The sequence below is a fragment of the Xenopus laevis genome, chromosome 2L, assembly GCF_017654675.1.
Source record: "Xenopus laevis strain J_2021 chromosome 2L, Xenopus_laevis_v10.1, whole genome shotgun sequence".
Lineage (NCBI taxonomy): Eukaryota > Metazoa > Chordata > Amphibia > Anura > Pipidae > Xenopus > Xenopus laevis.
Genome location: NC_054373.1, coordinates 8,570,626 through 8,597,898, shown reverse-complemented (window position 1 = coordinate 8,597,898; position 27,273 = coordinate 8,570,626). Strand labels below are relative to the sequence as shown.

At 36.2% G+C, this 27,273-nt stretch overlaps 1 protein-coding gene across 1 annotated transcript in view; it reads right to left on the bottom strand.

The window, feature by feature from the left end:
• Positions 1–26,883, bottom strand: part of tff3.5.L (trefoil factor 3, gene 5 L homeolog) — a 68,212-nt gene extending 41,329 nt beyond the window's left edge. Inside the window, exons 1-12 of the mRNA XM_041581158.1 lie at positions 26,778–26,883; positions 24,991–25,125; positions 24,330–24,476; positions 22,309–22,323; positions 19,432–19,449; positions 17,686–17,700; positions 15,385–15,396; positions 14,970–14,984; positions 12,546–12,557; positions 10,091–10,105; positions 7,911–7,922; positions 6,214–6,263 (exon numbers count right to left, since the gene is read on the bottom strand). Coding sequence (XP_041437092.1) covers positions 6,214–6,263; positions 7,911–7,922; positions 10,091–10,105; positions 12,546–12,557; positions 14,970–14,984; positions 15,385–15,396; positions 17,686–17,700; positions 19,432–19,449; positions 22,309–22,323; positions 24,330–24,476; positions 24,991–25,125; positions 26,778–26,841 — 510 coding nt within the window. The 5' untranslated portion in view covers positions 26,842–26,883. The remainder of the gene's footprint in view (positions 1–6,213; positions 6,264–7,910; positions 7,923–10,090; positions 10,106–12,545; positions 12,558–14,969; positions 14,985–15,384; positions 15,397–17,685; positions 17,701–19,431; positions 19,450–22,308; positions 22,324–24,329; positions 24,477–24,990; positions 25,126–26,777) is intronic.
• Positions 26,884–27,273: the final 390 nt, after the last annotated feature.

Genomic DNA, 27,273 nt, shown 5'->3' with positions numbered 1-27,273 from the left:
AAAACATGTCCTTTTTTATGGCACTTTGCACATGCTCTTACACATTTATATTCAACTTTAGGGGGGGCCTAGTCAAAGAATTTTTTTTTTACAAATTAACCTTTTTGCAGAAGCATGGAGCAGAAGGAGCAGCATCAATTTTTTCTTTGAATAGCATCCTAGTTCCAGCTGTGCTCCTCAGTGATGTATATAATGACATAATGCTGATCTCAAACAGCAACTTTGGAAGTGAAACGCAAGTGTTCAGTGAAGAATGGTGATCTGTTATGGAATTCTGACTTTAAAATATGCCCTTGAGATAAACTGGCAAGGTACTATTTAGTTGATAAAATGTGAATAAATGCTGTGGCCATTTTACTCCATTTTGGTCTCCTGGTGTTTCATTAGGATATGAACAATGGGGTTCAGTGGATGGCTCAAGGCAAAAGGTCAAATGAGGAGTGCCCTTATCATGGATGTGTTTTTCTTTTACATAAGGGAAATCCTGTGTATTATAAAATATAAAATGTTCTTTTAATGTAATGGTATATGGAGCTGCCTCACTGTTCCTTGATTAAATTAAAAATTATCATTCCACTAGTCTAGTCTAGTTAATTAATATGGTGATATTGTTATTTGGAGATGTATACTATCCATAAAGTAAATATGTAACCTATTTTCAACATTATACATATAAAATACATTTCTAAAAATAAATTAAATATTAATATAATGTTTTTTCTTATTTTTGCTCATGTGTGATAAAATAGCATTAGAATTTTCAGTGAAATAGTGCAATCAAAAAACCCAAATGCATTAGAAATTGCATTAAAGTTAAAGTAACTGTGCAAAGAAGATTTTTTTTGTCCATGTGAAACCTTAGAATTGATCGAAAAAATCATTATTATTGCAGTCCTCAAGTTGTAATTTATCTCCATTATTCATGGGCGAATAAATGAAAAAATCCCAAAGGTCGCTCGTATCAAAATGCCTCGCGTAAACAGTATTCGGATGCCCATCGAATTTAACGGCATATTCAAAATTGACAACGGAGTCAATTTTCGAGTTTCACAAATGTTTTGCCGTTTCGCAAGAAATTCACTCATCACTGATTTTCATAAAAGAATTAGAATATCAGCCAGACAATACAGAAATCAAGAGGGTACATACATACCTGTAGTTGTTTCTGGTGATACAATGAAGGGTAAAGTATTGGTCAAAATATTTTATAGAGATATTTTTCATAGTTACTTTGAAAGAAACCATTTTAAAAACATGTCCTTTTTTATGACACTTTGCCCATAGCATCCTAGTTCCAGCTGTGCTCCTTGCAGATATATAATATTCTTACATATTGCAACATGAAGTTTATTATTTTTATTATATTGTTGATATCTAGTATAACAGTGCAACTTTGTAAATGTGGTAGACTGCACTGGAGGAGCAGTTTGCATTTGCCAATGATTCTTGTAAGAGTAAATGTCCTGTTGCTTGTTTGCAGACAACTGCCTTCATACCAATAACAGTCTCAAAAGGGAATGCTTAAACTTTGAACTGGCAGGCCCTTCAGCCACATTCTAAGTCCTGCTGTTGTACAGATTTGTAGTAAAATGTACTTTTTCCTAGGTGGCAAAGATGTTCACAAGAAAAACAGACAAAGAATGTCCATTGACTCCAACGCATTTGAAAAATTTGATATTTCAGAGTTTGCAAAGTCTAATAGTAGAGTAGTTTCCCTCATTGCTAAATAGAATTCAAGCTCTTTTTGAAACGTTTAAAAAAGTGCCATCACCAATGTATATTGCATTTGCTCATATTATCATGCCTTTACAAGGTCAGTATTGCTTAGTTAGCAAAAATCTTGTCATTTTTTCAACAGAGGTTTAAAAAGTATTTATATTATTATGCTGTGCTATGGAACAATGTATGATTTGGATCTTGTCTTAGCAGATTGTGCAAGCAGGAGTGTATAAACTCCCTTCTACAGTAGAGTTTAACTAAAGAATATTATGCATGTGTTTGTAAATATGCTGGATGGTTTCCCTCAAACCATCCATTTATTGTACAGAGCTGCAGAATATGTTGCCACTTTATAAATAGTGCTAATATGCTATTCTCAGGCATTGAACCGGCATCTTTGGCGTCTTTTTATTTTGAATTTAGCGCCAAAACGTGACGTCACATGTTTTCGCACCAAAGTCAACGCACTTGCACTCAAACCCATGCGGCTAACATGGGCGCTGCCATCTTGGATTCACCATCGCCGGGAAGGTAGGCACGCCACAATGCTCCTGACACTATTGTACACCCCAGTGTGGATTTCTTAGCCATTCTTATTGAAAAACTACCAAGGAGAGAGCCCTAATAGTAGTTCCTTCCTCAATAGGTAACTTGCTCATTGCTCCCCAAAGAGATTTCTGGGAGGAAGTCATAGTACAATTATGAATGACTAGTGGCAGAAAGCACTGGTAGTCCTTCCTTCATATATCTTAACTAGAGACACATACTATCGCAATTGTGCATTGTGCATAGGGCATAAAAAATTGCAAACGCATTGAAGTCATTGGGCAAATTTACTTACTCAAAGTTGCACCAGCGTTGCTTTGCCGCACTTTGTCGCACTTCGCCAGGCGATGTTTCGCCAGGGTGCCGTTAATTCACTAAAATCTGAAGTTGCGCTCAGGAGGTGAAAGGTAGCGAAGTTGCGCTAGCGTTACTTCGTCAAGCAAAGCGAAGTTACGTTAGCGATGCTAATTTGCATACGGCGCCAAGTTAAAGTACAATGGACATATATGTAGGCAGCAAATACATTACACTACACAATCCTGGGAAACCTTCATAAAATAAAATAGAGTTGTTATAATGCCCTACACATGAGCCCACTGTATAGCTTAGGTGTCATATGTTAGGAAATGTTGGGGGGAAGGAGGGTACCCCCAAAAAAATTTGCTATCTTTTTCAGCCTATCAACCCTTAAAAAAGTAAAAGACGTCAGCGTTTTTTGGAACTTAGAAAAAATGTCAACTTTTTTTGAAGCAAGCCCTATCTACACTATTGCACTTCGCCTGGTCTGAGGTGGTGAAGCAAGTCTGGCGCAAGAGATAACGTTTAGTAAAATGCGCAAGTTAGTGAATTAGCGTAGTTACGTCCCTTCGCCATAGCGCAACTTCGCCTGGCATAAGGGTGCAAAGTGAAACTAGAGTAGGTCCACTTCGCTAGCGAATTTACGCCAGTACCTGTTAGTGAATCGGCAGAAGTAACGAAATGACGTCACGCTGGCAAATTTGTGCTAGCATTAGCACCTTTGAGCTTTAGTGAATTTGCCCCAATGAGCATTTTTGTTCACAACATTTTTTTGTAGAAGTGGAATTGAAGAATGGTTTGAGTACAGTTTTAGAGAAATGAATTATGCATGGGCTAAAAGATGACAGCATTGTCTCTATTCTTACTTATAATTAAAAACAAATGTATTTCAAACATTGTCTCATTTAATCTGATTAAAAGCAATTAGTAAAAATAAATAAGGTAAACAGTATACCTGGAGTTGTTGAACTAAAGTAAATTGATATAAAAATATGGTTATTTGAGCAAATCTTATGAAAACAATAAAAGTTAAACATATAATATTAATTCATAAAGAAATCAGTAGGCAGCTCAGAGTCCCAATACATATAAATTCACCTGACATGCATCATTATGATGATCATTATGGATTTACATGATCACAGAGCTCTGAATTCTAAAATTCAAAATGCCTAATTCAAAATGCCTCGCGTAACAGTATTCGGATGCCCACTGAATTTAACGGCATATTCAAAATTGACACCGGTGTCAATTTTTGAGTTTCACAAATGTTTCGCCGTTCGCTGAGAAATTTGCCCATCACTAATCTTCATAAAAGAATTAGAATATCAGCCAGAAATACAGAAACAAGGGTACATACATACCTGTAGTGTTTCTGGGAAATGAAGGGTAAAGTATTGGTCAAATATTTTATAGAGATATTTTTCATAGTTACTTTGAAGAACCATTTTAAAATGTCCTTTTATGACACTTCCATAGCATCCTAGTTCAGCTGTGTCTTGAGATATATAATATTTAATTGCAACATGAGTTTATTATTTATTATATTGTTGATATTAGTATAACAGTGCACTTTGTAAATGTGGTAGGCTGCACTGGAGGAGCAGTTGCATTTGCCAATGATTCTTGTAGAGTAAATGTCTGTTGCTTGTTTGCAGACAATGCCTTCACCAATAACAGTTAAGGATGCTTAAACTTTAACTGGCGGCCCTTCAGCCAATCTAAGTCTGCTGTTGTACAGATTGTAGTAAAATGTACTTTTTCCTAGGTGGCAAAGATGTTCACAAGAAAAACAGACAAAGAATGTCCATTGACTCCAACGCATTTGAAAAATTTGATATTTCAGAGTTTGCAAAGTCTAGTAGTAGAGTAGTTTCCCTCATTGCTAAATAGAATTCAAGCTCTTTTTGAAACGTTTAAAAAAGTGCCATCACCAATGTATATTGCATTTGCTCATATTATCATGCCTTTACAAGGTCAGTATTGCTTAGTTAGCAAAATCTTGTCATTTTTTCAACAGAGGTTTAAAAAGTATTTATATTATTATGCTGTGCTATGGAACAATGTATGATTTGGATCTTGTCTTAGCAGATTGTGCAAGCAGGAGTGTATAAACTCCCTTCTACAGTAGAGTTTAACTAAAGAATATTATGCATGTGTTTGTAAATATGCTGGATGGTTTCCCTCAAACCATCCATTTATTGTACAGAGCTGCAGAATATGTTGCCACTTTATAAATAGTGCTAATATGCTATTCTCAGGCATTGAACCGGCATCTTTGGCGTCTTTTTATTTTGAATTTAGCGCCAAAACGTGACGTCACATGTTTTCGCACCAAAGTCAACGCACTTGCACTCAAACCCATGCGGCTAACATGGGCGCTGCCATCTTGGATTCACCATCGCCGGGAAGGTAGGCACGCCACAATGCTCCTGACACTATTGTACACCCCAGTGTGGATTTCTTAGCCATTCTTATTGAAAAACTACCAAGGAGAGAGCCCTAATAGTAGTTCCTTCCTCAATAGGTAACTTGCTCATTGCTCCCCAAAGAGATTTCTGGGAGGAAGTCATAGGTACAATTATGAATGACTAGTGGCAGAAAGCACTGGGTAGTCCTTCCTTCATATATCTTAACTAGAGACACATACTATCGCAATTGTGCATTGTGCATAGGGCATAAAAAATTGCAAACGCATTGAAGTCATTGGGGCAAATTTACTTACCTTCAAAGTTGCACCAGCGTTGGCTTCGCCGCACTTTGTCGCACTTCGCCAGGCGATGTTTCGCCAGGGTGCCGTTAATTCACTAAAATCTGAAGTTGCGCTCAGGGAGGTGAAAGGTAGCGAAGTTGCACTAGCGTTACTTCGTCAAGCAAAGCGAAGTTATGTTAGCGATGCCTAATTTGCATACGGCGCCAAGTTAAAGTACAATGGACATATATGTAGCAGCAAATACATTACACTACACAATCCTGGGAAACCTTCATAAAATAAAATAGAGTTGTTATAATGCCCTACACATGAGCCCACTGTATAGCTTAGGTGTCATATGTTAGGAAATGTTGGGGGGAAGGAGGGTACCCCCAAAAAAATTTGCTATCTTTTTCAGCCTATCAACCCTTAAAAAAGTAAAAGACGTCAGCGTTTTTTGGAACTTAGAAAAAATGTCAACTTTTTTTGAAGCAAGCCGTATCTACACTATTGCACTTCGCCTGGTCTGAGGTGGTGAAGGCAAGTCTGGTGCAAGAGATAACGTTTAGTAAAATGCGCAAGTTAGTGAATTAGCGTAGTTACGTCCCTTCGCCATAGCGCAACTTCGCCTGGCATAAGGGTGCAAAGTGAAACTAGAGTAGGTCCACTTCGCTAGCGAATTTACGCCAGTACCTGTTAGTGAATCGGCGAAGTAACGAAATGACGTCACGCTGGCAAATTTGTGCTAGCATTAGCACCTTTGAGCTTTAGTGAATTTGCCCCAATGAGCATTTTTGTTCACAACATTTTTTTGTAGAAGTGGAATTGAAGAATGGTTTGAGTACAGTTTTAGAGAAAATGAATTATGCATGGGCTAAAAGATGACAGCATTGTCTCTATTCTTACTTATAATTAAAATAAATGTATTTCAAACATTGTCTCATTTAATCTGATTAAAAGCAATTAGTAAAAATAAATAAGGTAAACAGTATACCTGGAGTTGTTGGAACTAAAGTAAATTGATATAAAAATATGGTTATTTGAGCAAATCTTATGAAAACAATAAAAGTTAAACATATAATATTAATTCATAAAGAAATCAGTAGGCAGCTCAGAGTCCCAATACATATAAATTCACCTGACATGCATCATTATGATGATCATTATGGATTTACATGATCACAGAGCTCTGAATTCTAAAATTCAAAATGCCTAATTCACAATGCCTCGCGTAAACAGTATTCGGATGCCCACTGAATTTAACGGCATATTCAAAATTGACACCGGTGTCAATTTTTGAGTTTCACAAATGTTTCGCCGTTCGCGAGAAATTTGCCCATCACTAATCTTCATAAAAGAATTAGAATATCAGCCAGGAAATACAGAAAACAAAAGGGTACATGCATACCTATAGGTATTTCTGGATGGTAATGAAGGGTTAAGTATTGGTCAAAATATTTTATAGAGATATTTTTCACATTTACTTTGAAGGAAAACATTTTAAAAACATGTCCTTTTTTATGGCACTTTGCACATGCTCTTACACATTTATATTCAACTTTAGGGGGGGCCTAATCAAAGAATTTTTTTTTTACAAATGAACCTTTTTGCAGAAGCATGGAGCAGAAGGAGCAGCATCATTTTTTTCTTTGAATAGCATCCTAGTTCCAGCTGTGCTCCTCAGTGATGTATATAATGACATAATGCTGATCTCAAACAGCAACTTTGGAAGTGAAACGCAAGTGTTCAGTGAAGAATGGTGATCTGTTATGGAATTCTGACTTTAAAATATGCCCTTGAGATAAACTGGCAAGGTACTATTTAGTTGATAAAATGTGAATAAATGCTGTGGCCATTTTACTCCATTTTGGTCTCCTGGTGTTTCATTAGGATATGAACAATGGGGTTCAGTGGATGGCTCAAGGCAAAAGGTCAAATGAGGAGTGCCCTTATCATGGATGTGTTTTTCTTTTACATAAGGGAAATCCTGTGTATTATAAAATATAAAATGTTCTTTTAATGTAATGGTATATGGAGCTGCCTCACTGTTGCTTGATTAAATTAAAAATTATCATTCCACTAGTCTAGTCTAGTTAATTAATATGGTGATATTGTTATTTGGAGATGTATACTATCCATAAAGTAAATATGTAACCTATTTTCAACATTATACATATAAAATACATTTCTAAAAATAAATTAAATATTAATATAATGTTTTTTCTTATTTTTGCTCATGTGTGATAAAATAGCATTAGAATTTTCAGTGAAATAGTGCAATCAAAAAACCCAAATGCATTAGAAATTGCATTAAAGTTAAAGTAACTGTGCAAAGAAGATTTTTTTTGTCCATGTGAAACCTTAGAATTGATCGAAAAAATCATTATTATTGCAGTCCTCAAGTTGTAATTTATCTCCATTATTCATGGGCGAATAAATGAAAAAATCCCAAAGGTCGCTCGTATCAAAATGCCTCGCGTAAACAGTATTCGGATGCCCATCGAATTTAACGGCATATTCAAAATTGACAACGGAGTCAATTTTCGAGTTTCACAAATGTTTTGCCGTTTCGCAAGAAATTCACTCATCACTGATTTTCATAAAAGAATTAGAATATCAGCCAGACAATACAGAAATCAAGAGGGTACATACATACCTGTAGTTGTTTCTGGTGATACAATGAAGGGTAAAGTATTGGTCAAAATATTTTATAGAGATATTTTTCATAGTTACTTTGAAAGAAACCATTTTAAAAACATGTCCTTTTTTATGACACTTTGCCCATAGCATCCTAGTTCCAGCTGTGCTCCTTGCAGATATATAATATTCTTACATATTGCAACATGAAGTTTATTATTTTTATTATATTGTTGATATCTAGTATAACAGTGCAACTTTGTAAATGTGGTAGGCTGCACTGGAGGAGCAGTTTGCATTTGCCAATGATTCTTGTAAGAGTAAATGTCCTGTTGCTTGTATGCAGACAACTGCCTTCATACCAATAACAGTCTCAAAAGGGAATGCTTAAACTTTGAACTGGCAGGCCCTTCAGCCACATTCTAAGTCCTGCTGTTGTACAGATTTGTAGTAAAATGTACTTTTTCCTAGGTGGCAAAGATGTTCACAAGAAAAACAGACAAAGAATGTCCATTGACTCCAACGCATTTGAAAAATTTGATATTTCAGAGTTTGCAAAGTCTAGTAGTAGAGTAGTTTCCCTCATTGCTAAATAGAATTCAAGCTCTTTTTGAAACGTTTAAAAAAGTGCCATCACCAATGTATATTGCATTTGCTCATATTATCATGCCTTTACAAGGTCAGTATTGCTTAGTTAGCAAAAATCTTGTCATTTTTTCAACAGAGGTTTAAAAAGTATTTATATTAATGTGCTGTGCTATGGAACAATGTATGATTTGCATCTTGTCTTTGCAGATCGTGCAAGAAGAAGTGTATAAACTCCCTTCTACAGTAGAGTTTAACTAAAGAATATTATGCATGTGTTTGTAAATATGCTGGATGGTTTCCCTCAAACCATCCATTTATTGTACAGAGCTGCAGAATATGTTGCCACTTTATAAATATGCTAGGGGCGCTCCGCCAATGAAGAGAGTAGAGAAACTCGCCTCAGGTGGCAGCTCCTCCCTGCCTGCCAGGGGTGGCAAAAATGCTATTCCTGGTAACTTAAAGAGCCACATTTCCATTTTCCAACCAGGAAATTCGTCTCCACTTGCACTCTCTGCACTAGCAACATGGACCCCCCGAGGGGGGGGGTGACTCTGGAATCAAACATGTGAATACAGGGCAGACTTGTTCAGTGCTGGGAAACTGGACTTACAACTTACAACTCCAGTTGCAGGAACAAAGAACATGGAGATAAATTTATACAGATCAACTGGGATTCTCAATGGAGGATTTTTTGCATTTTTTAAGCAGCCGTGGAAAGCTGGAGAAATTTTTATTGTGCAATATTGCTTTAAGAGTACAAACCTGATGTTGATGGTCTAGACACCAACAACATGCCTTGACCTTAATTATATATTAAATTATTCTGGGACATATAGTCCAGCGACAACTGAGTAAAGTGTGGTTCAATGTCCTGTGGGCACAATGACAATCCCATGCATAATGCTGGCACTTAGTAGAACAAATATAACTTCTATTACATATACAGTATAATGTCCCAGAAGTATAATGTCCCACTTGATATGAATTTGATTATGCCTAATGGGATTATTTGCTCAACAGGTTGCAAAGAGATTGTAGCCATAAATAACCCTTAAAAGGGGCAGATTTATCAAAGGTCAAAGTGAATTTTCGAAGTAAAAAATTTAGAAGTCATTTTTGGGTACCCCGACTAGGGAATAGTCCAACTTCGATTAGAAATTTGAAAAAACTTCAAAATTCGAAGATAGAATTTTTTTAAGTGCTGTCTCTTTAAAACTTTGACTTCGACCATTCGCCACCTAAAAGCTGCCGAAGTGCTGTTTTAGCCTATGGGGGACCTCCTAGAACCTGTACGGAGGCAATTGGGGGAGTTTGGGAGAATCGAAGTAGATCGAAGTAGCGCTAGTTTGAATCGTACGTTTCGAAGTAGGCCGAATTCAGCCCACTTCAAACTTTTTAAAGTATGGAGAAATTAGAATTTATTAAATCCTAGTGCTAAACATGCCCAAGTAGAAATAAGTGTTTACCTTAAATCTGATTTCATACATTAAATTAAAAGGCCTTCAAGTGTATTATATTTCAGATGCCAAGTTTCAAAACTGCAACAGAAAGCAATGAGCCCTACCAAATGATCACTTTGGCAAAATGGAAAATTATACGTAATCCGCTTACCTGCAGTTGTTGAAGCTGAAATTATAAGTAAAATATAGATACCAATGATTTGTTTTTAATTGGAACAGACCTTATGAAAACAAAACCACTTAAGAACAAACATTTAGGGGCAGATTTACTAAGGTGTGAGTAGTTAATTCAAATTTTAAATTTTTTGGGGGGGCAAATTCAAAAATTTCAATTTAAAAGCACAAAATCGAATTTGAATGTGAGATTTATCACACCCTGAGCTTGGAAACAAGTGATACATAATTTGTCACAAACCAATAATCAAGGTGTATGGCACTTGTTAGCGTTTGTTTTTTTCCTGGTATGTCCAAGAGGACATCAGTTCTGATTATCTTGTTGTACATTTTATGTTTTATATACAGGATATGTGGGTCATGCCTGCATTCTTGTATTTATGCAGTGATGCTGGCCTTTTAGTTGACGTTATGGCCTATAACATTCACTTATAGCAGGCTCTCGATTTTATTTTTGGATTGGTATTATGTGTGAATACGTGTTGTTTTTTTTACAGTTATGCTGTAAGTACAAACCAATGTCTAGGTCTGGGCTAAGATCAAGGAAAACCCTGGAGATATAAGCGCAGGGGCTTCATGACAAGGGATCTAGTAGCCTGATTACACTGGTTGTTTAGAGACTGTCAGAATCAGATGTACTGTAGCTGTGATTAGGTGAGAAGGAATGAGTTGAGGCAGTAGAAAGCTGGGCTGGGGTAGAGAAAGAGCAATTCACTTCCTTATCTTCTGAGCAGGTAAAAACAGCCTAATACTCAGTGATGTATATAATGACATACTGCTGATCTCAAACAGCAACTATGGAAGTGAAACTCAAGTGTTCAGTGAAGAATGGTGATCTCTTATGGAATTCTGACTTAAAAATATTCCATTGAGATAAACTGGCAAGGACCTATTTATTTGATAAAATGTGAATAAATGCTGTGGCCATTTTACTCTATTTCCAGGCGCAACTTCGCCGCACTTCGCCGCACTTCGCCGCACTTCGCCAGGCGTAGTTTCGCCAGGGCTCCGCAAATTCACTAAAATCCGAAATTGCGCACAGGGGTAGCGTAAGGTTGCGATGTTGCGCTAGCGTTGATTCACTGTATAAAGCGAAGTTACGCTAGCGAAGGCTAATTTGCATACGGCGCGAAATTCAAATTTCAATGGAGGAACATGTATCTGCACTACAAATGTCTAGAAAACCTTCAAATCAGCAAATATAAATTTTATTTTCCCCTACACATGTGCCCACTGTCTAGGTAGGTTGCCATGAGTCAGGAAATGTAGGGGGGAGGAAGGGGAGCCCCAAAAATTTTTCGATCTTTTTCAGCCTATCACCCATCATGTAGAAAACACGCCAGCGTTTTTTGGGACTTAGAAAAAAAATTGACTTTTTTTTTTAAACAATCCCTATCTACTCTATTGCGCTTCGCCAGGTCTGAGGTGGCGAAGGAAGTCTAGCGTAAAAGGTAGCGTTCAGTACACTGCGCAAGTTAGTGAATTTGCGTAGTTTCGTCGCTAGCGAAAATTCGCCTGGCGTAAGGTTGCGAAGTAACACTAGCGAAACTACGCCAGCATTCGTTAGTGAATTTGCGCAGTAGCGAAAATGCCAAACGCTAGCGAATTAACGCTAGCGTTCGGCGCTTCGCGGCTTAGTGAATTTGCACCCTGGTGTTTCATTAGGATATGAACAATGGGGTTCAGTGGGATGGCTCAAGGCGAAAGGTCAAATGAGGAGTGCCCTTATCATGGATGTGTTTTTTGGCTTGCATAAGGGAAATCCTGTGTATTATAAAATATAAAATGTTCTTTTAATGTAATGGTATATGGAGCTGCCTCACTGTTCCTTGATTGAATTAAAAATAATCATTCCACTAGTCTAGTCTAGTTAATTAATATAGTGATATTGTTATTTGGAAATGGATACTTTCCATTAAGTAAATACGTAACCTATTTTCAACATTATACATATAAAATACATTTCTAAAAAATAAATTAAATATTAATATGTTTTTTCTTATTTTTGCTCATGTGTGATAAAATAGCATTAGAATTTGCAGTGAAACAGTGCAATCAAAAAACCCAAATGCATTAGAAATTGCATTAAAGTTAAAGTAAGTGTGCAAAGAAGATTTTTTTTGTCCATGTGAAACCTTAGAATTGATCGAAAAACATCATTATTATTGCAGTCCTCAAGTTGTAATTTATCTCCATTAGTGATGGGCGAATAAATGAAAAAATCCCAAAGGTCGCTTGTATCAAAATGCCTTGCGTAAACAGTATTCGGATGCCCATTGAATTTAACGGCATATTCAAAATTGACACCAGTGTCAATTTTTGAGTTTCACAAATGTTTTGGCGTTTCGCGAGAAATTCGCCCATCACTAATCTTCATAAAAGAATTAAAATATCAGCCAGGCAATACAGAAATCAAGAGGGTACATACATACCTGTAGTTGTTTCTGGTGATACAATAAAGGGTAAAGTATTAGTCAAAATATTTTATAGAGATATTTTTCATATTTACTTTGAAGGAGACCATTTTAAAAACAATTTCTTTTTTATGGCACTTTGCCCATGCTCTTACACTTTTATATGCAACTTTAGGGGGGGCCTAATCAAAGAATTTTTTTTAATAAGAACCTTTTTGCAGAAGCATGGAGCAGAAGGATCAGCATCATGTTTTTTCTTTGAATAGCATCCTAGTTCCAGCTGTGCTCCTTGCAGATATATAATATTCTTACATATTGCAACATGAAGTTTATTATTTTTATTATATTGTTGATATCTAGTATAACAGTGCAACTTTGTAAATGTGGTAGACTGCACTGGAGGAGCAGTTTGCATTTGCAAATGATTCTTGTAAGAGTAAATGTCCTGTTGCTTGTTTGCAGACAACTGCCTTCATACCAATAACAGTCTCAAAAGGGAATGCTTAAACTTTGAACTGGCAGGCCCTTCAGCCACATTCTAAGTCCTGCTGTTCACAAGAAAAACAGACAAAGAATGTCCATTGACTCCAACACATTTGATATTTCAGAGTTTGCAAAGTCTAGTAGTTGAGTAGTTTCACTTATTACTAAATAGAATTCAAGCTCTTTGTGAAACGTTTAAAAAAGTGCCATCACCAATGTATTTGCATTTGCTCATATTATCATGCCTTTACAAGGTCAGTATTGCTTAGTTAGCAAAAATCTTGTCATTTTTTCAACAGAGGTTTAAAAAGTATTTATATTATTATGCTGTGCTATGGAACAATGTATGATTTGCATCTTGTCTTAGCAGATTGTGCAAGCAGGAGTGTATAAACTCCCTTCTACAGTAGAGTTTAACTAAAGAATATTATGCATGTGTTTGTAAATATGCTGGATGGTTTCCCTCAAACCATCCATTTATTGTACAGAGCTGCAGAATATGTTGCCACTTTATAAATAGTGCTAATATGCTATTCTCAGGCATTGAACCGGCATTTTTGGCGTCTTTTTATTTTGAATTTAGCGCCAAAACGTGACGTCACATGTTTTCGCACCAAAGTCAACGCACTTGCACTCAAACCCATGCGGTTAACATGGGCGCTGCCATCTTGGATTCACCATCGCCGGGAAGGTAGGCACGCCACAATGCTCCTGACACTATTGTACACCCCAGTGTGGATGTCTTAGCCATTCTTATTGAAAAACTACCAAGGAGAGAGCCCTAATAGTAGTTCCTTCCTCAATAGGTAACTTGCTCATTGCTCCCCAAAGAGATTTCTGGGAGGAAGTCATAGGTACAATTATGAATGACTAGTGGCAGAAAGCACTGGGTAGTCCTTCCTTCATATATCTTAACTAGAGACACATACTATCGCAATTGTGCATTGTGCATAGGGCATAAAAAATTGCAAACGCATTGAAGTCATTGGGGCAAATTTACTTACCTTCAAAGTTGCACCAGCGTTGGCTTCGCCGCACTTTGTCGCACTTCGCCAGGCGATGTTTCGCCAGGGTGCCGTTAATTCACTAAAATCTGAAGTTGCGCTCAGGGAGGTGAAAGGTAGCGAAGTTGCGCTAGCGTTACTTCGTCAAGCAAAGCGAAGTTACGTTAGCGATGCCTAATTTGCATACGGCGCCAAGTTAAAGTACAATGGACATATATGTAGCAGCAAATACATTACACTACACAATCCTGGGAAACCTTCATAAAATAAAATAGAGTTGTTATAATGCCCTACACATGAGCCCACTGTATAGCTTAGGTGTCATATGTTAGGAAATGTTGGGGGGAAGGAGGGTACCCCAATTTGCTATCTTTTTCAGCCTATCAACCCTTAAAAAAGTAAAAGACGTCAGCGTTTTTTGGAACTTAGAAAAAATGTCAACTTTTTTTGAAGCAAGCCCTATCTACACTATTGCACTTCGCCTGGTCTGAGGTGGTGAAGGCAAGTCTGGCGCAAGAGATAACGTTTAGTAAAATGCGCAAGTTAGTGAATTAGCGTAGTTACGTCCCTTCGCCATAGCGCAACTTCGCCTGGCATAAGGGTGCAAAGTGAAACTAGAGTAGGTCCACTTCGCTAGCGAATTTACGCCAGTACCTGTTAGTGAATCGGCGAAGTAACGAAATGACGTCACGCTGGCAAATTTGTGCTAGCATTAGCACCTTTGAGCTTTAGTGAATTTGCCCCAATGAGCATTTTTGTTCACAACATTTTTTTGTAGAAGTGGAATTGAAGAATGGTTTGAGTACAGTTTTAGAGAAAATGAATTATGCATGGGCTAAAAGATGACAGCATTGTCTCTATTCTTACTTATAATTAAAACAAATGTATTTCAAACATTGTCTCATTTAATCTGATTAAAAGCAATTAGTAAAAATAAATAAGGTAAACAGTATACCTGGAGTTGTTGGAACTAAAGTAAATTGATATAAAAATATGGTTATTTGAGCAAATCTTATGAAAACAATAAAAGTTAAACATATAATATTAATTCATAAAGAAATCAGTAGGCAGCTCAGAGTCCCAATACATATAAATTCACCTGACATGCATCATTATGATGATCATTATGGATTTACATGATCACAGAGCTCTGAATTCTAAAATTCTTAATGCCTAATTCAAAATGCCTCGCGTAAACAGTATTCGGATGCCCACTGAATTTAACGGCATATTCAAAATTGACAACGGAGTCAATTTTCGAGTTTCACAAATGTTTTGCCGTTTCGCAAGAAATTCACTCATCACTGATTTTCATAAAAGAATTAGAATACTAGCCAGACAATACAGAATTCAAGAGGGTACATACATACCTGTAGTTGTTTCTGGTGATACAATGAAGGGTAAAGTATTGGTCAAAATATTTTATAGAGATATTTTTCATAGTTACTTTGAAAGATACCATTTTAAAAACATGTCCTTTTTTATGACACTTTGCCCATGCTCTTACACTTTTATATGCAACTTTAGGGGGGGGCCTAATCAAAGAATTTTTTTTTACAAATGAAACTTTTTGCAGAAGCATGGAGCAGAAGGAGCAGCATCATGTTTTTACTTTGAATAGCATCCTAGTTCCAGCTGTGCTCCTTGCAGATATATAATATTCTTACATATTGCAACATGAAGTTTATTATTTTTATTATATTGTTGATATCTAGTATAACAGTGCAACTTTGTAAATGTGGTAGACTGCACTGGAGGAGCAGTTTGCATTTGCCAATGATTCTTGTAAGAGTAAATGTCCTGTTGCTTATTTGCAGACAACTGCCTTCATACCAATAACAGTCTCAAAAGGGAATGCTTAAATTTTGAACTGGCAGGCCCTTCAGCCACATTCTAAGTCCTGCTGTTGTACAGATTTGTAGTAAAATGTACTTTTTCCTAGGTGGCAAAGATGTTCACAAGAAAAACAGACAAAGAATGTCCATTGACTCCAACGCATTTGAAAAAATTGATAATTCGGAGTTTGCAAAGTCTAATAGTAGAGTAGTTTCACTTATTACTAAATAGAATTCAAGCTCTTTTTGAAACGTTTAAAAAAGTGCCATCACCAATGTATATTGCATTTGCTCATATTATCATGCCTTTACAAGTTCAATATTGCTTAGTTAGCAAAAATCTTGTCATTTTTTCAACAGAGGTTTAAAAATGATTTATATTATTGTGCTGTGCTATGGAACAATGTATGATTTGCATCTTGTCTTTGCAGATCGTGCAAGAAGAAGTGTATAAACTCCCTTCTACAGTAGAGTTTAACTAAAGAATATTATGCATGTGTTTGTAAATATGCTGGATGGTTTCCCTCAAATCATCCATTTATTGTACAGAGCTGCAGAATATGTTGCCACTTTATAAATATGCCAGGGGCGCTTCGCCAATGAAGAGAGTAGAGAAACTCGCCTCAGGTGGCAGCACCTCCCTGGCTGCCAGGGGTGGCAAAAATGCTATTCCTGGTAACTTAAAGAGCCACATTTGCATTTTCCAACCAGGAAATTCGTCTCCACTTGCACTCTCTGCACTAGCAACATGGACCCCCCGAGGGGGGGGGGTGACTCTGGAATCAAACATGTGAATACAGGGCAGACTTGTTCAGTGCTGGGAAACTGGACTTACAACTTACAACTCCAGTTGCAGGAACAAAGAACATGGAGATAAATTTATACAGATCAACTGGGATTCTCAATGGAGGATTTTTTGCATTTTTTAAGCAGCCGTGGAAAGCTGGAGAAATTTTTATTGTGCAATATTGCTTTAAGAGTACAAACCTGATGTTGATGGTCTAGACACCAACAACATGCCTTGACCTTAATTATATATTAAATTATTCTGGGACATATAGTCCAGCGACAACTGAGTAAAGTGTGGTTCAATGTCCTGTGGGCACAGTGACAATCCCATGCATAATGCTGGCACTTAGTAGAACAAATATAACTTCTATTACATATACAGTATAATGTTCCAGAAGTATAATGTCCCACTTGATATGAATTTGATTATGCCTAATGGGATTATTTGCTCAACAGGTTGCAAAGAGATTGTAGCCATAAATAACCCTTAAAAGGGGCAGATTTATCAAAGGTCAAAGTGAATTTTCGAAGTAAAAAACTTAGAAGTCATTTTTGGGTACTCCGACTAGGGAATAGTCCAACTTCGATTAGAAATTTGAAAAAACTTCAAAATTCGAAGATAGAATTTTTTTAAGTGCTGTCTCTTTAAAACTTTGACTTCGACCATTCGCCACCTAAAAGCTGCCGAAGTGCTGTTTTAGCCTATGGGGGACCTCCTAGAACCTGTACGGAGGCAATTGGGGGAGTTTGGGAGAATCGAAGTAGATCGAAGTAGCGCTAGTTTGAATCGTACGTTTCGAAGTAGGCCGAATTCAGCCCACTTCAAACTTTTTAAAGTATGGAGAAATTAGAATTTATTAAATCCTAGTGCTAAACATGCCCAAGTAAAAATAAGTGTTTACCTTAAATCTGATTTCATACATTAAATTAAAAGGCCTTCAAGTGTATTATATTTCAGATCCCAGGTTTCAAAACTGCAACAAAAAGCAATGAGCCCTACGAAATGATCACTTTGGCAAAATGGAAAATTATACGTAATCCGCTTACCTGCAGTTGTTGAAGCTGAAATTATAAGTAAAATATAGATACCAATGATTTGTTTTTAATTGGAACAGACCTTATGAAAACAAAACCACTTAAGAACAAACATTTAGGGGCAGATTTACTAAGGTGTGAGTAGTAAATTCAAATTTTAAATTTTTGGGGGGGGCCAAATTCAAAAATTTCAATTTAAAAGCACAAAATCGAATTTGAATGTGAGATTTATCACACCCTGAGCTTGGAAACAAGTGATACATAATTTGTCACAAACCAATAATCAAGGTGTATGGCACTTGTTAGCGTTTGTTTTTTTCCTGGTATGTCCAAGAGGACATCAGTTCTGATTATCTTGTTGTACATTTTATGTTTTATATACAGGATATGTGGGTCATGCCTGCATTCTTGTATTTATGCAGTGATGCTGGCCTTTTAGTTGATGTTATAGCCTATAACATTCACTTTTAGCAGGCTCTTGATTTTATTTTTGGATTAGGGTATTATGTGTGAATACGTGGTATTTTTTTACAGTTATGCTGTAAGTACAAACCAATGTCTAGGTCTGGGCTAAGATCAAGGAAAGCCCTGGAGATATAAACACAGGGGCTACATGACAAGGGATCTAGTAGCCTGATTATACTGGTTTATGTTTAGAGACTGTCAGAATCAGATGTACTGTAGCTGTGATTACTGTAGGTGAGAAGGAATGAGTTGAGGCAGTAGAAAGCTGGGCTGGGGTAGAGAAAGAGCAATTCACTTCCTTATCTTCTGAGCAGGTAAAAACAGCCTAATACTCAGTGATATATAAAATTACATAATGCTGATCTCAAACAGCAACTATGGAAGTGAAAGTCAAGTGTTCAGTGAAGAATGGTGATCTCTTATGGAATTCTGACTTTAAAATATTCCCTTGAGATAAACTGGCAAGGTCCTATTAATTTGATAAAGTGTGAATAAATGCTGTGGCCATTTTACTCCATTTCGGTCTCCTGTTTCATTAGGATATGAACAATGGGGTTCAGTGGGATGGCTCAAGGCAAAAGGTCAAATGAGGAGTGCCCTTATCATGGATGTGTTTTTTGGTTTGCATAAGGGAAATCCTGTGTATTATAAAATATAAAATGTTCTTTTAATGTAATGGTATATGGAACTGCCTCACTGTTGCTTGATTAAATTAAAAATAATCATTCCACTGTCTAGTTAATTAATATTGGGATATTTGTTATTTGGAGATGTATACTATCCATAAAGTAAATATGTAACCTATTTTCAACATTATACATATAAAATACATTTCTAATAAATAAATTAAATATTAATATAATGTTTTTTCTTATTTTTGCTCATGTGTGATAAAATAGCATTAGACTTTGCAGTGAAACAGTGCAATCAAAAAACCCAAATGCATTAGAAATTGCATTAAAGTTAAAGTAACTGTGCAAAGAAGATTTTTTTTGTCCATGTGAAATCTTGGAATTGATCGAAAAAAATCATTATTATTGCAGTCCTCAAGTTGTAATTTATCTCCATTAGTAATGGGCGAATAAATGAAAAAATCCCGTATCAAAATGCCTCTCGTGAAAAGTATTCGGATGCCCATTGAATTCAACGGCATATTCAAAATTGACAACGGAGTAAATTTTCGAGTTTCACAAATGTTTTGCCGTTTCGCGAGAAATTCGCCCATCACTAATCTTCATAAAAGAATTAGAATATCAGCCAGGCAATACAGAAATCAAGAGGGTACATACATACCTGTAGTTGTATCTGGTGCTACAATGAAGGGTAAAGTATTGGTCAAAATATTAAATAGAGATATTTTTTTAATAGTTACTTTGAAGAAAACCATTTTATAAACATGTCCTTTTTTATGGCACTTTGCCCATGCTCTTACACCTTTATATGCAACTTTAGGGGGGGGCCTAATCAAAGATTTTTTTTTTACAAATGAAACTTTTTGCAGAAGCATGGAGCAGAAGGAGCAGCATCATGTTTTTTCTTTGAATAGCATCCTAGTTCCAGCTGTGCTCCTTGCAGATATATAATATTCTTACATATTGCAACATGAAGTTTATTATTTTTATTATATTGTTTATATCTAGTATAACAGTGCAACTTTGTAAATGTGGTAGACTGCACTGGAGGAGCAGTTTGCATTTGCCAATGATTCTTGTAAGAGTAAATGTCCTGTTGCTTGTTTGCAGACAACTGCCTTCATACCAACAACAGTCTCAAAAGGGAATGCTTAAACTTTGAACTGGCAGGCCCTTCAGCCACATTCTAAGTCCTGCTGTTCACAAGAAAAACAGAATGTCCATTGACTCCAACGCATTTGAAAATTTTGATATTTCAGAGTTTGCAAAGTCTAGTAGTAGAGTAGTTTCACTTATTACTAAATAGAATTCAAGCTCTTTGTGAAACATTTAAAAAAAGTGCCATCACCAATGTATATTGCATTTGCTCATATTATCATGCCTTTACAAGGTCAGTATTGCTTAGTTAGCAAAAATCTTGTCATTTTTTCAACAAAGGTTTTAAAAGTATTTATATTATTATGCTGTGCTATGGAACAATGTACGATTTGCATCTTGTCTTAGCAGATTGTGCAAGCAGGAGTGTATAAACTCCCTTCTACAGTAGAGTTTAACTAAAGAATATTATGCATGTGTTTGTAAATATGCTGGATGTTTTCCCTCAAACCATCCATTTATTGTACAGAGCTGCAGAATATGTTGCCACTTTATAAATAGTGCTAATATGCTATTCTCAGGCATTGAACCGGCATCTTCGGCGTCTTTTTATTTTAAATTTAGCGCCAAAATGCGACGTCACATGTTTTCGCGCCAAAGTCAACGCACTTGCACCCGAACCTATGCGGCTAACATGGGCGCCGCCATCTTGGATTCACCATCGCAGGGAAGGTAGGAACGCCACAATGCTCCTGACACTAATGTACACCCCAGTGTGGATTTCTTAGCCATTCTTATTGAAAAACTACCAAGTAGAGAGCCCTAATAGTAGTTCCTTCCTCAATAGGTAACTTGCCTATTGCTCCCCAAAGAGATTTCCGGGAGGAAGACATAGGTACAATTATGAATGACTAGTGGCAGAAAGCACTGGGTAGTCCTTCCTTCATATATCTTAACTAGAGACACATAGGGGCCGATTCATCAAGGGTCGAATATCGAGGGTTAATTAACCCTCGATATTCGACTAGGAACTAAAATCCTTCGACTTCGAATATCGAAGTCGAAGGATTTAGCGCAAATGCTACGATCGAACGATCGAAGGATTATTCCTTCGATCGAACGATTAAATCCTTCGAATCGAGCGATTCGAAGGATTTAAATCCAACGATCGAAGGAATATCCTTCGATCAAAAAAACTTAGGCAAGCCTATGGGGACCTTCCCCATAGGCTAACATTGACTTCGGTAGCTTTTAGCTGCCGAACTAGGGGGTCGAAGTTTTTTTAAAGAGGCAGTACTTCGACTATCGAATGGTCGAATAGTCGAACGATTTTTAGTTCGAATCCTTCGATTCGAAGTCGTAGTCGTAGTCGAAGGTCGAAGTAGCCCATTCGATGGTCGAAGTAGCCCAAAAAACACTTCGAAATTCAAGTTTTTTTACTTCGAATCCTTCACTCGAGCTTGATGAATCGGCCCCCTACTATTGCAATTGTGCATTGTGCATAGGGCATAAAAAATTGGCAAACGGATTGAAGTCATTGAAGGTTACACAAGCCTGGGAAACCTTCATAAAATAAAATAGAGTTGTTATAATGCCCTACACATGAGCCCACTGTATAGCTTAGGTGTCATATGTTAGGAAATGTTGGGGGGAAGGAGGGTACCCCCAAAAAAATTTGCTATCTTTTTCTGCTTATCAACCCTTAAAAAAGTAAAAGACGTCAGCGTTTTTTGGAACTTAGAAAAAATGTCAACTCTTGTTTGAAGCAAGTCCTATCTACACTATTGCACTTCGTCTGGTCTGAGGTGGTGAAGGAAAGTCTGGCGCAAGAGGTAACGTTTAGTAAAATGCGCAAGTTAGTGAATTAGCGTAGTTACGTCCCTTCGCCATAGGGTGCGAAGTAGCACTAGAGTAGGTCCACTTCGCTAGCAAATTTACGCCAGTACCCGTTAGTGAATCGGCGAAGTAACGAAATGACGTCACGCTGGCGAATTTGTGCTAGCATTAGCACCTTTGCGCTTTAGTGAATTTGCCCCAATGAGTGTTTTTGTTCACAACATTTTTTTACTATCCATTAGAGTCTATGCTCACCCAGTGGACTATTTCTCTCATCCCTACTGCTGAATCATTTTGTTATGAATACAGTCTTGCCACTTAATAGTTGAGCCAAACAAAGATTTACTTATAAATGTGTTAACCTTGTGTTCAGGCATTGAAATAACCTTTACTTGTTCCCTATAGTACAATAACCCTATGTTGTAGAAGTGGAATTGAAGAATGGTTTGAGTACAGTTTTAGAGAAAATGAATTATACATGGGCTAAAAGATGACAGAATTGTCTCTATTCTTACTTATAATTAAAACAAATGTATTTCAAACCTCGTCTCATTTCATCTGATTAAAAGCAATTAGTAAAAATAAATAATGTAAACAGTATACTTACCTGGAGTTGTTATAACTAAAATAAATTGATATAAAAATATGGTTATTTGAGTAAATCTTATGAAAGCAATAAAAGTTAAACATATAATATTAATTTATAAAGAAATCAGTAGGCAGCTCAGAGTCCCAATACATATAAATTCACCTGACATGCATCATTATGATGATCATTATGGATTTACATGATCACAGAGCTCTTTGGTGAATTCTAAAATTCTCATAGTTTATGATAGAGGACACATATGACTTAAATCAGACATGATTGTGGCAAAAGTTTTCTAACTCCTGCTGGCAAAATTTCTAGCATCAAAATGTAAGATTCTTTATGCATTTTATTCTGGTATAAATATTCTTTCAATGTATCTTGTAATATGGCATAATCAACATAAAGGGATATTATTGATTATACAAAAACTCCAGCTTTGTGCTTGATTCCTATTGGTATCAGTATATATTTAAAGGCACATAGGCAGTCCTTGGACTAAATATATAATGTCCTCACACTTGGTACAGTAAAAGGGAAAGTAAACCCAATCATAAAGTTGTCCCACTGCATCTCCTAGTTGTTCATAGATGTTGACAAAAAATACACATGGAAAACAAATCAACAATGAGAATTTTACTAAATTACTTATACAAGAAGATTCACCAATAAGAAATCTGATTACCAGCACTATGTCAGCCATCTTGCTGTTTATTACATACAGAGGTTATTGTGGCATATTCCCCATCAAAACATGGGGATAAAGGACAGACTTGTTCAGTGCTGGGAAACTGGACTTACAACTTCCAACTCCAATTGCAGGAACAAAGAACATGGAGCCAGATTTACACAGATCAAAGCTGGAAAAGCTGGAGAAATTTTTATTGTGTAATATTGCTTTAAGAGTACAAACCTGATGTTGATGGTCTAGACACCAACAACATGCCTTGACCTAAATTATATATTACATTATTCTGGGACATGACAGCTGAGTAAAGTGTGGTTCAATGTCCTGTGGGCATAATGACAACCCCATGCATAATACTGTCACTTAGTAGAAAAAATATAACTTCTATTACATATACAGTATAATGTCCCAGAAGTATAATGTCCCGCTTGATATGAATTTGATTATGCCTAATGGGATTATTTGCTCAACAGGTTGCAAAGAGATTGTAGCCATAAATAACCCTTAAAAGCGGCAGATTTAAGGTCGAAGTTAATTTTCGAAGTAAAAAAGTAATTTTTGGGTACTTCAACTAGGGAATACTCCAACTGCCGAAGTGCTGTTTTAGTCTATGGTGGACCTCCTAGAACCTGTATGGAGGCAATTGGGGGAGTTTGGGAGAATCGAAGTAGATCGAAGTAGCGCTAGTTTGAATCGTACGATTCGAAGTAGGCCGAATTCAACCCACTTCGACCCCAAAATCCTTCGACCACCATTCGGTTGGTCTTTCTGAATTCAGTGTTCGAAGTTTTATTAACTTCGACCTTTGATAAATCTGCCCCATAGTGGCAGATTTCTCAAGGGTTGAAGTGAATTCGAGGGAATTTTCGAACTAAAAAAATAAATTTTTTGGATACTTCATCCATCGAATAGGATACTACGATTTCGACTTCGAATTCGATTTGAGGTAAAATCATTCGAATGTTTGACCATTCGATAATCAAAGTACTGTCTCTTTAAAAAAACTTCAACTTTAATACTTCACCAAATTAAACCTGCCGAAGTGCTTTGTTAGCCTATGGGGACCTTCTACAGCAGTTTTCTAAGTTTTTTCAAGTCGAAGAGAAATCGTTCGATCGATGGATGAAATCCTTCGAATCGTTCGATTTGAAGGATTTCATAGTTCGATCGAACGATTTTATTTTGACAGCAAAACGGTCAAATTTGGTGAATAAAATTTGACTTCGATATTTGAAGTCGAAGTGAAACCATTTAATGGTCAAATTTCAAAGTATTTATCACTTCGAAATTCGACCCTTGATAAATCTGCCCCTACTTGTTTCTACCATGTGCCTCTAACAATGAACTGTACCTGTACGTGCGTAGCACCATTTAACACCGGAAATACTGGAATCAAAACAGCATCCTCTTAGAATGCATTGTTTCTCTGTTATTCTTGGGAATCCGCAGTCTATTCTCTTAGTAGGATCCCCACTGCATTCGAGTTTCTTGATTGGACCTGCAGCAGAAATTCACAAAACCATATACAGAGTTAGATACCAGGTAATTTCTAAAAGTTTATATTACTATACTATTACTATACTAACATTTGTTCTCTTTTTACTAATATTTGATTTATTTTTAAAACTCCAAATACCCAGCAGATGTTATTTCCCCAAAATATTGTTTCCCAAAATACAATTAACATCCACTGTCTCATGGAAGGGAGACTTTCTGGCATAATGAACAGCACCCGCAACAAAGTCAATGAATCTCATTGTGATAAGTGAACTCATCACTCGCAATAGTAATAATCATTTGATTAAACAATTCTGTTATTTCCAAGAAAAAATGCCTTGTTTATTTATGCTTCCTATCTACCCTGTTTTTCTTCCTGTTTCCTGAACGGTCTCCCCCTTTTTATTGTGTTTGGTGGAACATTCGGCAAAACATATTTCTGACATGTTTTAAAGAAATGATCGCTATTCGTAATAAACAATCTAAAAATGTAATACATAATTAAAGGCAAATACCTGCTGTTGCATTATAGAAGCACCATTTAGTGTTAAGGATACTGGAATCAAAGCAGCATCCTATTGCTCTACAGTCAGCCTCGGTAACAGTTGGATACCCACAGTTCACTCTCATATCTGGAGCAACCGAACAGTCTTTTTTTTTTATTAAAACAAAAAAATTAAATAAAATATTTTAAATAACACAGAAAACTGTCATTTTATGTCACATTTATATTTAAGAAAATGTAGTAAGCTTGTACACTACAGGGCACATTTACTTATATCAGTTTTCTTTTCCTGAATTAAATTTTTTGCACAAAATATAAGATGTATTTGTAAAAACCACAAAACTTCACCATGTGCTGTCAATGTCCTATAGAAGTCTTTGTGAACTTTGCTTATCCTATTGGACCATTTTTAATCAATACAGACTTTTAGAGGTTTTTGGATTTATTTTGCCAGTAATTGCCCAAAAACTCGAAACAATTTAATGGTTTCAAGTTTTCATATTTTTATTTGCATCGTCCAGTGGAATTTTTTTGTTGTTTGTGCTTTTTATATTCAGATCTTTTAATGATCTACATGGTATTTGTGATTTTATAGAAATTAGGGTGAATGTAATTTAAATCACATGGTTTTAAAATGGCGTTTTGGCAAATGTTCTGGAATTTCGTATAATATTTTGTCTCAAAAACACTTTGTGATCCAAAATTTTATAAAAATGTAAAATTCCTTGCAAACAATGACAATCTTGGTCACTAATGTTTGCAATGGTCTTTGCGTATGTATTTTGAGCTATAAAACATATTACGCTCAAATTTAATTGTAGTTTTAAACAACTCTAAAACCACTAAAAGGAGACTTGATAAATGAGCCATGAAATGTCCATAATTCTTTAATCCAACCTTAGATTTCATGTGTTTTCAGATTTCATGGGGAACTAAAGCTTGAAAAAAATTATGTGACTAGAACTCCAATTGAAGGAACTTTTAAAAAACACAAGGGCATATTTACACACATATGCTTGGATTCACTGCAGGATTTTTGTGTATTTGAATGCAGCCACAGGCTGTTGATAGCTAGAAAAACATTAACGTGCAGTTTTGATTTAAGGCTAAAAATATATTTAGGGCTACAACTCCCAGCATGCCTCAACCATGATAGTATGTTACATTATTCTGGGATTTGTAGTAGAGTAAAACCTGAGACTGAATACAGTGAGGTTGAGCAGTGCAGTGCAGCAGGGTTTAGTGTCCCTTTTAAAGAATGGACAAAAGTAACCCCCTCTAAAATAGCTGTTTTATAAAATAAATATATATTCCTATGTTTTATAATATTAATTGAAGGACTGGTTATAGTCCATTTGCTTATTGCCATAGTGAAACCTAGTGAGCCTATGGCTGCCCAACACACTCAGCACAAGTCATTGCTGATGATTAGTGTTGGATGAATTTATTTGGCAGGTGCGAATTCACAAGGCAGTGCAGCACAAACTGAACAAAATGGCAATTTGCACCCGTTTTCTGAACTTCGTAAATTACTCTTCCAGGATCAGTTTACTAAACTGATACTTTTAGTAAAGTATCAGTTTAGTAAATCTGTGCAGAATTGCAGAGCTCTGCTAAGAAAAATGTTAGTGATTATGAAACACCAAGCAATAATATCTGTCATTTTCCTTCAACCCACTAAGCATTATATTTTATACAAATACAGCATGTCACAGGTGTTTCTTCCAAAATACCAAAGGTCAAAACCAAACATGTTATAAATACAAGAAGTAAAATAATTAATAGGCATCTCCTTACCTTGGGCCTGGCCTAAGCCTACAACCATCAGAAGGAAATGAATACAGAGAATTATGTGCTTCATTTTAGTTGCCTTACCAAAATGATTACTATAGACATTACCATTATATATATATTCTTGTTATGTGTACTTAGGGAAAAGGTCATTAGTTGCCCAAAGATATTCACTATGAATCATGCACAAACAAAGAAATTAAATTCAAACAATATAATTATAATTATTTTGGAAAGGCTTTCGGCACACATTCAAATAAATATTTTTATACATTATTCAAGCAGTAATTTTAAGGACAGTATGTACTCTCAAATATCTTGTGGAGGAAGAGTTTAAGTGTCCTTATAGTGTAAGAATTTTAGTCAGTAAAGTAATTATTTTAAGTGTGCAAATTTTGCCATGTGGGGGGACTGTAAACAAACTGCTCTTGGAGACTGCAGTTGGTGACTGAAGATTATAATACTCAGCACTTGATAAAACACTTTGGGGGAATGTAATTAA